General features: G+C 35.2%; 1 protein-coding gene across 2 annotated transcripts in view; it reads right to left on the reverse strand.

Moving 5' to 3' along the window:
- Positions 1–13,530, reverse strand: part of LOC118199640 (uncharacterized) — a 343,765-nt gene that overhangs the window by 36,795 nt on the left and 293,440 nt on the right. For both annotated transcript variants that reach the window (XM_035371543.2, XM_035371538.2), the window contains exons 7-8: positions 6,034–6,177; positions 1,464–1,529 (exon numbers count right to left, since the gene is read on the reverse strand). In XM_035371543.2, the coding sequence (XP_035227434.1) occupies positions 1,464–1,529; positions 6,034–6,177 (210 nt within the window). The remainder of the gene's footprint in view (positions 1–1,463; positions 1,530–6,033; positions 6,178–13,530) is intronic.

Genomic DNA, 13,530 nt, shown 5'->3' on the forward strand with positions numbered 1-13,530 from the left:
GGGTAGTGTGGATTTCTTCAATTTTCTGATTTAAAGGGCGAAAAAACCTAAAAGACTCTACAGTGGCGCCTACCTAAGAGGCGGTGGATGATAATTCGTCATTAGCAGGATTTGGCACTTGGTTCTCCCCAGTCACCCTTTAAAAGAGGGACTATAAAAAGTATTTTCTCCCGCCTTTCTGCATGCCTTCGTGGTGCAATTGGAAGCATACTCGACGCGTATCGTCGAGTCGGGTGTGAATGAAATGTTTGAATCCCGGCGGGGCACTCCACATTTTTCATGTCTCTTGCTTCAAAATAACATAGTGGCTCTACACAGGAACCAGATTTTAGTTTTTCCTTAAGAAAAATAAGTGTTATGTAGCCTAGCTCTCTCTCTTTACTTTTACTTTAGGCCTCGTTTAACTAACATTAATATAGTAGAATATAATTATTCTAGTTGGAAACTTGTAGTTATAATGCCACCCTCAATAATCAACTAGCCAAAAAAGAGCAGGTTCTGTGAAAAACTTTCAGCTGTATCTACCAAATCACTGGAAATACATGTAATTTAATGTATATAGTTCAAACTAAGAAGTTTCTCAATTGCAGAATAAATAATCACAGACCAAACATTAAAAAGTTTCATCAGCAACATATAAAATTTAGTAAATTTTTCAGTTTTGGGTTTAGTTCCCAGTTTAAGACACATGAGGTTTAGCGGGTCACTCTGTAAGATATAGCTTTCTTTACTAGCAGAACTAGGCCTACTTGAAAGTCTGTTTAGCGACTTCCAGCTAAGGAAGATGAATACAACAGAGGAAAGGTGTAAAACCCCTTTTTTTGAACTGATTTGTTTACAGACGGCACGATCTTATGTGCTTAGAATGTCACAATCCGCTTGTCGTGAGGAACTGAAAGATATAGTGGTAGTATGCTAAAATATAAAATAAGCTAGTAAGTTCAAAACTACACAAATTTATTTACCTAGCAGGTTGACCCAGAAAAACTACACCGGCGTGATATTAATTTCAGCGGCAAGAATGCGAAGCTGAGTTTCAAACAGCTTGTAGAAATAACAACGTGTGCACTCAGCAGGGAAAACACTCTCTGGCTAGCCTATTTGTTTCTTCAGTTTAAATGTACTCTCTTTCACCCTAGCTCATTTACATCCTCTAGACTACTTGGTGTCTTTATTGTCAGTATCAGGGGCGCGAAAATTAAGGATATGTACTTGAGCCCGAAACATTTATTGAAGACAGTATAAGGGGTTAAGACAGATAACATAGTTTTTAATGTTACATTTTTTTGTCACATGAAATCTTTTTTCCTTTATATACTGCAAATAAATAAATTATATTCTTAAGTATATGTTTGCTTGGTTAGAAATATTTTACAATCAAATCAGATTCTTTAGCATGTTATTATAATATAAAATTGCAAATCTTAATTGAAAGACGATGTTGCTGTGATATCTATACTTACAGCCAAAATAGTCTGTTCAAAGTGGGGAATGTTCCTAGAGCTGTCAATTTGTTTTCAGCCAAATCTCTAAAAAATTATAAAATACCAGGCCTTTTTCAATACACATTACTCAATTAAAGAATTCAAATAGTATAAATTGTTAGAAGATTTTAAAAATTGTTTGAAATAGACTATGGACTATACACATAAATTATAGATTTACAATAGGCTATAGACGACAGACAAGAAAGACACATAAAACTATAGACTGAAATAAAAATATTACAGTTAGAAGTAATTTATACGGAAACCTTTCTGCATGTTTTTAATGGCATTTTTAATAGAACCACATAGGACAGGTATCTCTATATAAAAATATATAAGTAATAATTAAAAAACACTTTAACCTGTTTTTAGTGTAATATAAACTTCTAATTTCCAGAGGACACAGTTACGGAATCTCAAAACGTTTAGACGGAAGACTAATATTTCTCATGTTTTTATTGCACTTTTAAATTTAAAACTTTCTTTCTGTGAAAGCGCTGTGCTTTAACGAACAGCTATGTACGATTCAAATTTAACCATATAAATAACGCAGCAATAATAATAATAAAAAAAAAAAAAAAAAAAAAAAAAAAAAAACCCAGAATTCCCAAGATAAACATTATCTTATGTGAAAAGGAAGATGACGTGTTGACGCTACTAGATTTGTTAAACCCGTTTTCCGAAAGGAACATTTTTTAATCAAAGCAGCGAGACACGGGATAAACAAAGAATAATAAATCTATACGCAATTTTTAATTACTTTTCCTGTAACCTATAATAATTTTTTTTCCAAGGCGTACAAATGAATAATATTAAAGAATAAGTTTTATGCAATATATATACGAGTATATATATACAGGGTGCCCTCTAAAGTCCGGTACCACCTGCTTTACTGCCGAACAGCTGCAGCTATATTCATAAAATCGGTGTCTAGGTATAGTAAAGTAGCTATGCAATACTTGATGAAATAGCTTATAGCGCCACCTGGTGAAAAACGGCGGAATTAGCCTCCTTATTTCGAAAACGATACCAGATAGGAAGAAAAAGTGAATTACAAAGTTGCAGAGCATCGTCGATTTAGTACGAATAGGTGCCTTGTGAATATGAATGCTAAAAACAGAACTCTGAAATGCACATTTGTTTCTTCACGATTTCCGAAACTGTGACGTCACGAAACGTGAAAGAAAGGAGAAAGATTATCTTTCGAATGAAAATCATGCCCGTATCGCGGCACAGTGATGTCGTTTGTAATTCTTAGTCGACAGGACTGTGGTTCAAACCCCGCGAGGTGCATCCTTGTACTGATTGTCTTTACAAACAGAAAAGACAACATACAGATCGCATACAATCGTGTCGCGAAACGCATCAACTCAACGCAACTTGAGCTTGGTGTGAGAATTTGTGCATTATGCAAATAGTGTATGAAACGTCCCAACTGTTCACCTAAGACAGCTATAAAAGATATATCTCCTCGTGGTTGTACGTTGAAGCTCATGGAGCGATTTTCAAAAAATTATTATTGTGAGATGGTTCTACTTACGGTGAATGTGAGCGCAAGACTCGGTCGGCAGGGTAACTGCATCCACAACATTTTCCTACAGGCCCACATCCTTCATACAAAACCATCCTACAGGCTGTGAAACGTTTAAGGGAGATTCTGCCGGATCGAAGTCGGCTGCGTGACTAGCCGACTTCGATCCGGCAGATCAGCAAAGGCAGGGCGGAAAGTGCAACCGGAAGATGTCTATCATACGGCCTCACATATCGAAAGAGCAGCACAAGAGAGATAAATGAAAACTGTGGCCTCTCAAAAAGTCATTTTGAAAAATCCTAAATGAATTAGGTAGGTACTCATCTATACCGAAAAACATCTAACCAGGCATTACTGAACGGGAATACCGAGAGACGTTTCTCAAGGTGCAACTTCGTCATGAACCAGATAGAGGTCCAGCCAACGTTCTTGGAAGGTACAGTGTGGACGGATGAGGCATGCTTTTCGCGGAATGATATGTACGACAGGTAGAACACACATTACTGGACACTGGAAAATCCCTCACATTCTGCCGACGTTTGACATCAGATACGGTTTTCGATTAATGTTTGGTGTGAAATTCATAATAACAGGCTAATCGGCTCAATAGTTTACCAGGGTACGTTAATCGCCGCACAATATTTAGAACTTCTGCAAGACATAATACCGGATTTTTGTTGAGAACCTACCGTTGCTTCAATTCCTGAATGAATGGTTCCACCATGACGTCACAGGTGAAGCAGTACCTGATGGGGAAATTCGGAGAACGAACAGTCAGGTACAGTGGTTTCGAAGAGTGGCCTTCACATTCATCTGACATGACTACAATGGACTTTTTCCAGTGGGGGATACCTCAAACAGCAGATGTATGCGACCCCTTCACAAGCATTGCAGGACCTTCAACGACGTATTAAGCCCATATCACACGGCGTTTGTTTCACACGAACAACTGTTTCGGACAATTTTTCTGCCTGGTTTACTATTGAAAGAAAGACGTGCGACTTTTTCCTTCCTTTCGTAAAAAGTTGCAAGTTGTTCGTTTTCAACCAATCAGCTAACAGTGTCGAATGCTGTTAGCTTGTTTGTAATTGGAGAACCAGTTTTCCCTGTGTTAAGCCCAAAGCGATCTGTGGTGATTGGCTGTTGTGACAAAGCAGAAAGATTGTTCCAAACAGTTATCCTTTCGAAACAAACCGACGTGTGATAGCAGCCTTACAGATGCTTGTACAAACGTGCCACTCGCTATGCTACAACGTGCAACATGAACTTCTAACAAAGGCCCAGATGTACATTTCAGTTGCTGGAGAGAAGTTTAAAACATCGAAAATAAAGGTAACTTGTGATAACTAGTTATTTTTCCTTTCTAAGATCGTTTCGTGACGTCGCAATTTCGGAAATCGCGAACAAACAAATGCGCGTTTACAATGTTCTGTTCTTAACATTTATGTCCACGAAGTGTCTTTTCGTACTAAATCGACGATGCTCTACAACTTCGTAATTCATCTTTTCTTCCTAACTAGCATCGGTTTAGAGATAGGGACGCTAACTCCGCTCTTTTTCAACAGGTGGCACTGAAAGCTATCTCTTCTAGTAACGCGTAGCCACTTTACTATACCTAGACACCACTTTTATGATTATAGCTGCTGATGTTCGGCAGTTAAACGGGTGGACTTTAGTGGGCACCCTGTATAGTATGTGTTACGGTGAAAGACCGAAATCTGGAGAATGTCGACTTTCACCGGCGAATGTCAGCATTCACATAGTCGCTTGGTGTATGTCTGAAATATTTTCTAAATACTCTTATTTCTGACTTACACCGGTGAATGTCGACATTCACCATGTACTAATGGTGAATGTTGAACATATAAGAATATTATATTTCCTTCTCCGTAATTCATTTGCGAAAAAACACACTTCAAACTCAGAATAAGAACTTAAGAATATAAGAACTTAAAACACACAGTACATTCAAAATGAGAAAGGAAAATAATAGAAGTTATAAACTTACCAAATTATGTAATTCAAATCTTATTTATTGCAACAACTTAAACTATTATGACACATTGAATTGCACAAGAGGCCCTTGCTTTTACAACTGCATTTATTTGTGGAACACTTCCTTTTGGAATAGCAGCGAGTACATATACTCCTCTCTTTTCGACTTACACCAGATCATATCTGTGATTGTCGACATACACCGGTGAGAGTCCGAATGTACAAGAATGTAAAGAAATATTTGATCTTTCACCGACGTATTTGGTGAATGTTGACGTTCTCCGGTGAAAGTCGACATTCTCCAATTTCGGTCTTTCACGGTAACATATATATTTAGCACTTAAATAATACTTAATGTTTTACGCAGTATACATATATATATATATATAATACTAGAGAAATCTTATGCAACAAAAGTATCCCAACATATATAGCGAATTTATGACCAGGAAAAGAAAGCAATTGCATTATTGCCAAATCAGTTGAAACTATTTAAATTTTATTTCTATACTATGTATCTATTAGTTTTGTAGAAGATGGTTGAAAGGCCTATTCATAGATGACGTAGTTTGTTTCCAATCTTTCAATAACTGGTTTGTATTTTAAGATATTTGAAAAATGTGATTTAGTTTCTGTATCTTCGGAAAAAAAGGCCCTTTTTACGGAACATTACAAAGACACAGTGCGAACAACAAAAACTTAAATTATGCAGACATTCGAAAAATGGTGAATAATTAGTCTTCCTTGAATTAAAATAGTCTTCCTCGAATTCCTGTTATTTCGTATTATTAACCTGGTTCAGTTATTGATTTAGTTCACTGTTTATTTTGACTCCATTCTTTCAATTTCAACACCAATTTCAAGTTGCTGACTCTTTTACTGAGCTAAATAATTTAAACTTTTGTATGTATTCCATTAATCGCGCAGCAGTTATTAAGATTAAAGAATACAGAAAACTGTTAAACACGAGAAAGCATAGCTTTGAATTAAATGTCTTATTTATACAAATTGTTTGCATACAAAACTTCAAGGGAAGGAAGATCCTCCAGAACTTCCATATTGAGCTCTCTTAGAAGGTTGCATTGCATAAGCAGCCACTGTAGATTTTCGAGTCCTTTAAATGTTTTTGGTTCAATCACTTTGATTTGATTTTTCATCAAGAGCCTGAAAATAAAATGTTAAAATTATGAAACAATGCATATATGAAACAATGCATATATGAAACAATATTTGACATAATTTTTAATGAGAATTTAAATGGGTATGAATTTAGATTTTCAGGGCATAATCAAGTTAGATTTCTAAAGTTTTAAAAACGTACAAAGTGATTCAAATGTCTAGAAATACCTATCTATTTTGCAAACTGTTGTAGGAATGAATAGAAGCTAAATACTGTGTATGAGTGATGGGTCTTTACCCTTTGGAAGGTATAGAGCAGGAACGGGTATTAAGTCGATCGCGTTCGACCGCTGAACTACCAAGACATTTTGGCGTGACCGTCTTTACTAAGATCTAAGACGCGCATACACAGTTATGGAAAAAAACGCATAAACACAGTTATGGAATGCCGATGCCAGCTAGACTGGAGAATCGGCTTTTCACAATCGATGCGACTGTATTTACTTAAGTAAATGATTCGATGAATGTGTAGATGACCGTATGTACCTTCATTCCACTGTCTGACGCCTTACGCATATACGTCGGTTTAGGATTCACCTGTTTATATAGTATGTTCGCTGCATTGAATACGCCCACGCTCCACTGTCTAGCAGTCGCTAAAGTCCTTTGAACATTTAACTTGACAATTTTGTCTTATTTTTGTTTTTGTAATGAAAATAGTAATCTGTCATATTTTAAAAGAGGTGTACGATGTCGAAAACAAGTGTTAAGAAAAGAAAAACGTACAATTTTAATACAGAATGGGAAGAACAATTTTTCTTTCCAATGGTGAATGCAAAATGCGTGTGATATATATGTAATGCAAGTGAAGTACTTCCAAAAAAGGAAACGTTGAAAAGCATTTCAAGCGCATTAATGGAAGTTTTGATACAGATTTTTGTTCAAAAGCGAATTGCGTAAATAAAAGTTAAATGAATTTAAATCGCAATTAATCGCACAACAATCACTATTTTATTAAACCCAATACTACATCTAAGGCTGCAACAGTTGCATCTTTTCGTGTGTGTCATGTGTTAGCAAACAATAAGAAACCTTTCGCAGGTGAAAAAATGATAAAAAAAAAAAAAAAAAAAAAAAAAGCAGCGTTTTTGGAAGCCAGCGATTCATTATTTGATTCATTCAAGAACAAAAATGAAATTATTTCCGCAATTAAAGACGTACAACATTCGCGTTGAACCGTCACGCGCCGCTTAGAAATGATGAATTCCTATCTGGCTGATCAGCTGACCGAGGATATTACTAATTATATTTGCTTTTCTTGCAGTTGACAAATCTACAAACATGGTTGATGCATTTTTATGGTTTTTAAGGATATGAGTGTGAAAGAAGAATTATTAACAATATTACCGCTAAAGAAGAAGACATGCGCTAAAGATGTTTGCTGCGCCTCCAAAAAATACATAGAGGAGGAAAAGTTCCAATTTATAAAGTTGTATCGATGACAACTGACCCCTATCAATGACGGGCACAGCCAATGGATTTTTGGATATGTGTATCAGAGACGATACTTACTGCATTTCCTTTCTTATTATTGCATTGCTCACCAACAGGCCCTCTGTTGTAAAATTCTAAATATGAGCATGTTATGGGAATCTGCATGAAAATTATGAACTCAGCTCGAGGAAGAAGTCTTCAAAGAAAAACGTTTCGGGCCCAACTAGAAGAAAACGAATCTTGGATGAATGGAGAATTGTTATATCATGCGAATGTTCATTGGTTAAATTGGAGTATATTTTTACAAAGATTCAAGGACCTACTATATGAGGTAGGTAAAAGATTTTTGGCATCAAATGGTAAAGCATACGTTGAACTTAGTGAAAACGCTTGTTGATGGATTTAGCTTTTGTTATTTATAGAACAAGCCATATTAGTGAAATGAACTTGCAATTGCAAGGGAAAAAAATCAAGCAATAGTACAATTGATTGGATTTGTTAATTTCTTTTAAAACCAAGTTAAATCTAATATCTTCCCAGTTGATGAAGAGTGAACTAAAAAATTTCAAAAATATTTCTGAGTTGTTTAAAAACGGAGGTACATTAAACAAAGATATATATTACGATGAAGTCATAAAACTTCACTTCGAATTTGAGAGACCTTTTGAAGAATTTACTAGATTAGAACCAACAGTTACATTCATGTGTTATACATTTGGCAATGTTGATGTGGAAGAGGTAACTGAAAATATAAATTATATATTCTCTTTATCACTTGAGGAAAACGAAGTTTTTCTCCTTCAGAATGACATAATTTTAAAAGCACGTAGTTCAGAATCTAAGAATAATTTTTGGAATCTAATGGACGAAGTAAAGTATCCTAATTTAAAAAAAGTTGCATTTTATTCAACAATGTTCTTAGGCTTTACCTACCTGCACGAATCTGCGTTTTCAACAATGAATATTATTAAGAAAACATATCGCTCCCGTCTCACTAACCACTACTTAGAATTCAGTACAAGATTAGCAATTAGTAATTATATACTAAGATATTCAAAATTGGCGAAGGGTATGAGCCTAACGAGAACTAAGAATAAATAAATATACGAACTGCAGTATAGGCGATTTTACCGACTTTTTGCGTGTTTGTTCATATTGTACTGTTCTGAAATTTCATAAAGGAATTTTTTAAGAAATGGGTAAATAGCACACATTCGTGCATGTAAAAGGAGAGAAAAATATAGGAAACTCAAAAGCTTGATTATTAACTTTTGATTAGGTTGATTTTCATTTATGGTAATTATACGTGATTATTTTTGTGGAACATTTAAGTAAAAACAGACGCAAAGCTCTCAAAGAAGAGAAAACTAGTCAGTCGCTCATTTATTTTATCATTTGATCAGGTTATAAGACAGATGATAATACTGATGATTTAATACGAAGAATAAAGCGATTTTTGAATCTTTGATAAGAGTTCTAGAAGTAACTTAATTACTTGAAGAAAAATACGTAGAAAGCGCACGGTAAAAGTCTCAGAAATGTATTGGTTTTACAAGCTGTCGAGAGATGGCGCCACGCCTTGCATATCTCTTCCCCGAAACAATTAAGCGAAGTTGCTGTTCGTAAATTGAATTCTTAAAGTTTGATAATGTTAAAACATTACTGTAAAAAGTAATAAAATGGTCAGCTTCAGATGACAGTTTTCTAAAATTTCTAAAATTCTAAATTCTTTTATTATATTCCATTCATATTTTAAAGTGAGCAGTATATAATGATTCATCCAGGGAATGGCAAACTATTTTTGGAAACGGTTAAGATCGTAAAAACTTTTTACGCTGTGCAGTTAGAAAACTTGAAGATATTTACATTCCTAATTCTACTTATAAAACAGGGAATGGGGAAGGGTAGAGAAAAGAAATAAAAGTAAGTGTTTAACTTTTGTTTTTATTTATTTATTTTATTTATTATTTTTTAAATTAGGAAGTGATATTTTTATGTAATATTATACATATTTTGCTGATACTTACGCACATAATACACATACACACACACACACACACACACACACACAAAAAAAAAAAAAATCCATTTATTAATAAACGTATTGCAGAAAAGATTATCGCTTCTAACAAATATGCCAAATTTCAAAACGTCCCAATATGTAAATTTATGTATATCTTAGAAAATTTTGAGTAAAAACCTCTAATTTTTTGCAGGTTTGCCTGGAAATACATTTACTTTAAGATGATGTTAAAAACTTTATAGGTTATAATTCAAATTTTTTTTCGAAAAATTCATAAAAATTATTTAAAAATACAAATTTTCAAAATAAATCATAAGAAATGGATTAAATTTATTTGGAATGAACCTAAATGTGAAAGGAAGAATCAAATAAGTTTAATAAATAAAAGAAATATTAATAAATATATATCGAATTCAAATAACATTGAGGAGCTAAAATTTTGAGAGCTAATTTTTTAAAATCTACTCGTGCGGTTTTTACAAAGCTTAACCGTTTGGCATACTTTGAGTTGTAGAATCGAAATATGGAAAAAAAAATGGGCATGTCCATTCAGAAAAAAACCGATTTTGTGTCAAAATACCTATATTAGAACAATGCTATATACAAATCTAATGTATGTCCTAAGTCGCGGTTTCGAGACATGAAAAACACAGTTTGAATTTCGTTAATCGGCCCAGTAGAACGGGAGAACAGTCCCATTTTTTTGCGTAGTGTACGTAATAATTAATTACTGGCTCATAATATTGAAAAGATTTGGTTAATTTTCACTATGGCAAAGCACTTTAGAGCTATCTACCTGTGCGAAGAGATGCCTTCGTGGAGGACTCTATAAGGTAATATGGCTCTCATTCACATGGGAAAAAAAAAAAAAAAAAAAAAAAAACACATGAAAGCTCTCACTTAGCCAGTGCTTTCTCCGAGTTGAACTACCAGGTTACCGCCTTTATTGCTCGGGCACTAATAAGTGATATTGAAAAGTTACAGGGTGTGTGGTGTATTTTAATTATGGCAAAGCACACTAGGGCTATCTGCCTAAGGGGAGGGATGCCTTCGTGGAGGACTTTCTAAGGGAAACTGACTCGTATACACGTTACGCATGGGGAAAACCACGAAAACACTCATGCAGCCAGCCCGTTTGCGGGATTCGAACCTCGGACCGAACTACCAGTGTTTAGAGACTTTACCGCTCGGCCGCTGGTGGGCCCCGACCCCGAAAAGTTACACGGAGATTCAGCTTACGGATGGAAATGAACGGGTTTTCCCGTTTATGTGGAACTACGATAAAGAATCGGAGGCGCTCAACACTGCTGTTGCTAAATATCTGGGTCACATATTCATGATTTCCGAAAACTGAAAAGATTTAGTTATTATTTAATTTATGGAAAGGAAACATAGTTTTAGTCTTCATGATGCTGTTCATGCACTCTGGACACATAACAATTTTATCAAAATATTGTAAAACCTAAAATTAGTGATATATTTTTTTTTCATTTAAAAAGAGCAAAGAACCACCGAGAAATGCAGCAGATGCCGCTAATTTCCATCCGTAAGCATGCAGCAGATACAGCAGGAAAACAATAAACAGTTGATCTTTTTCCTATTTTCCGACATTTACACAATCATGTTTCGTTGATAAACTAAAATTTAACATTTGATTTATGAAAAATATATAACTCCTGTTGTCACTTGAGCAAGTAATTTTTATTTTCTATAAAACTTGCAAACACTGTTACAAATATTACGTGCTTTTTATTAAAGGGATCAACACTTTTAGTTATAGATCTGTGTTTTGACTTCAGGTTTTTTTTATAATAATTAATGGTTAACATAAACAGAGCGTAGAAAGTCGATTCTGGGTGACAGTATACCAATGGCTGATTGGATAAGATAGCTGAATACTGTTAGTTTGACCGGAAAAGGGCTGGCTGCGTAGGACGTTTCGTAGTTTTACCCCTGTGCAAAGTACCGTAATTTCCGGAAGAAACGCCGCGACGTTTATGTGTTTAAAACTTAAATTTTCAGCGGGTGCGGCGTTTCTACCCATGCGGCGTTTAGGTGAACTAAAAATAAAATATTTCCTATGATGGTCATTGTACATAGTTTGGATGGCCTTGTCATTGTGCATAGATTGGTGCTGTTCCCACACAAAAGACCGCTCAGTTGCTTTTTGCGAACGTTATTTTGTTTACGTTCTTTCCCTTGAACGGACCTACATGCCTTATTCACCGTAAACGAGATCTCAGAACAATAACATTCTTCCCCCTTTCAAATCAACATTCTCATCAGTTTGAATAGTCTCTCTCCTCTGCCATTCGATGAATCTTCCAGGACCCATCCTGTTTCCACCCCTGCCTTTTCTGCAATTTTTTTCAAAGGCGGACACTACTCCACCTGCCTCGCAATAACGAACTCTGACGTATTTCCCCTTCAGCATGAGTGGATTTTTCTTGGCATTCTGCCAAATACAGATCCCATCAGTTAGAGTACAAGTACTTGTTGGATAGTTTTTAATTAGGGAACGGAAAATTTTTGAAAATGTCTCTAAACGGCACAGAAGCTATACATTTCTTACCTTTAATTTATTTTTGAGTTATGGTTTCATTTCATGCATTTTTCTTAACTGGTATGTCATATATCAGGACTTAGGTTGAGTTTTTGCACCTATACGGCCCATGACGATGTCACGCGCAATTTAATCTATTGCGGCGTTTCTATGTAATTTTAATTTTTTTCCCGCCATTTTTCTCGAGTGCGGCGTTTACGCTGATGCGGCCTTTCTTCCGGAAATTACGGTAAATATGAGCCAATTATACTTCGAAAATCCTTCAAGAAGGCTTGGCTTATTTGATTATTTGAAACCACTCGAAAGCTAGCTGCCTAAGGGGAGGGAGGCCTTTGTGGAGGACTTTTTGAGAGAAGCTGGCTCTTATACACGTTACACATGAAGAAAACTACGAAAACGCCCGTGCAGCCCGTTTTCCGGGATTCGAACACAGACCAAACTACCAGTGTTCAGGGACTTTACCGCTTGGCCGCTGGTGGTCTCCTGTTAGATAAAGAACTCTCATATACTTAACTTTATTCAATTAAGCAAACAAACGTAGTTAGGTGGTGCAAAAAACGATTATTCTTTACCGTTGTACATCATATACGGCATTAAAACATTTTCTGTTAATCCAAATGATCATAAAAATGATAACTTAGGTATGTTATAATCATCCGAATTAGTTGCATTATAAATTATATTAATTACAGTCATCTTGAAAATTAAAATAAAGTTACACAGTATTAAAAACTACATGAATTGCTTTCAATCGCTTAGTTAAGCAGAACACAGTTTTAATTCGAAAGCTAAATTGAAGGTCAATTACCACGTCGAATAAAAACACTTTTGACAAATTGTGTCGCTTATAATAAACTCATGAAATGGCAGAACTTTGATAAATGCATTAATATTTTTCACCCATGAGATCTGGCTTATTAATAAACCAACTTACAGCTCATTATCAAGAATTTATATTACTACACTGACTATTACTGACTTGAGTGGAATAATGCCGTCTGATCTGCCTTGCCTAGATCCTGGACTGGATATAGTAGTTAGTTAAACCACTTTTCTAGTACTACTATTCAAAAAGGCTATTATATACTAACTAGCATGCGAAACGTAAGTAGAAAATTCATTTTCCAACGTACAGCCATGATATTGTTGAATGAGAATTTTAGCGATCAGGACAATACAATGAATAGGCTACATAGTAGAAACGTGATGCATAAGCAGATATCAGCATCATAACATCATTATGTCAGGGCACTCAAAATGCTAGGTGTCAGCGCGTACAGTGTAAGGCAACTTAAAATGAAGAAAAGAAGGCGCATTG

This window comes from Stegodyphus dumicola, chromosome X2 (assembly GCF_044657685.1).
Source record: "Stegodyphus dumicola isolate Sdum_Otavi_A_Nest chromosome X2, ASM4465768v1".
Taxonomy (NCBI): Eukaryota; Metazoa; Arthropoda; class Arachnida; order Araneae; family Eresidae; genus Stegodyphus; species Stegodyphus dumicola.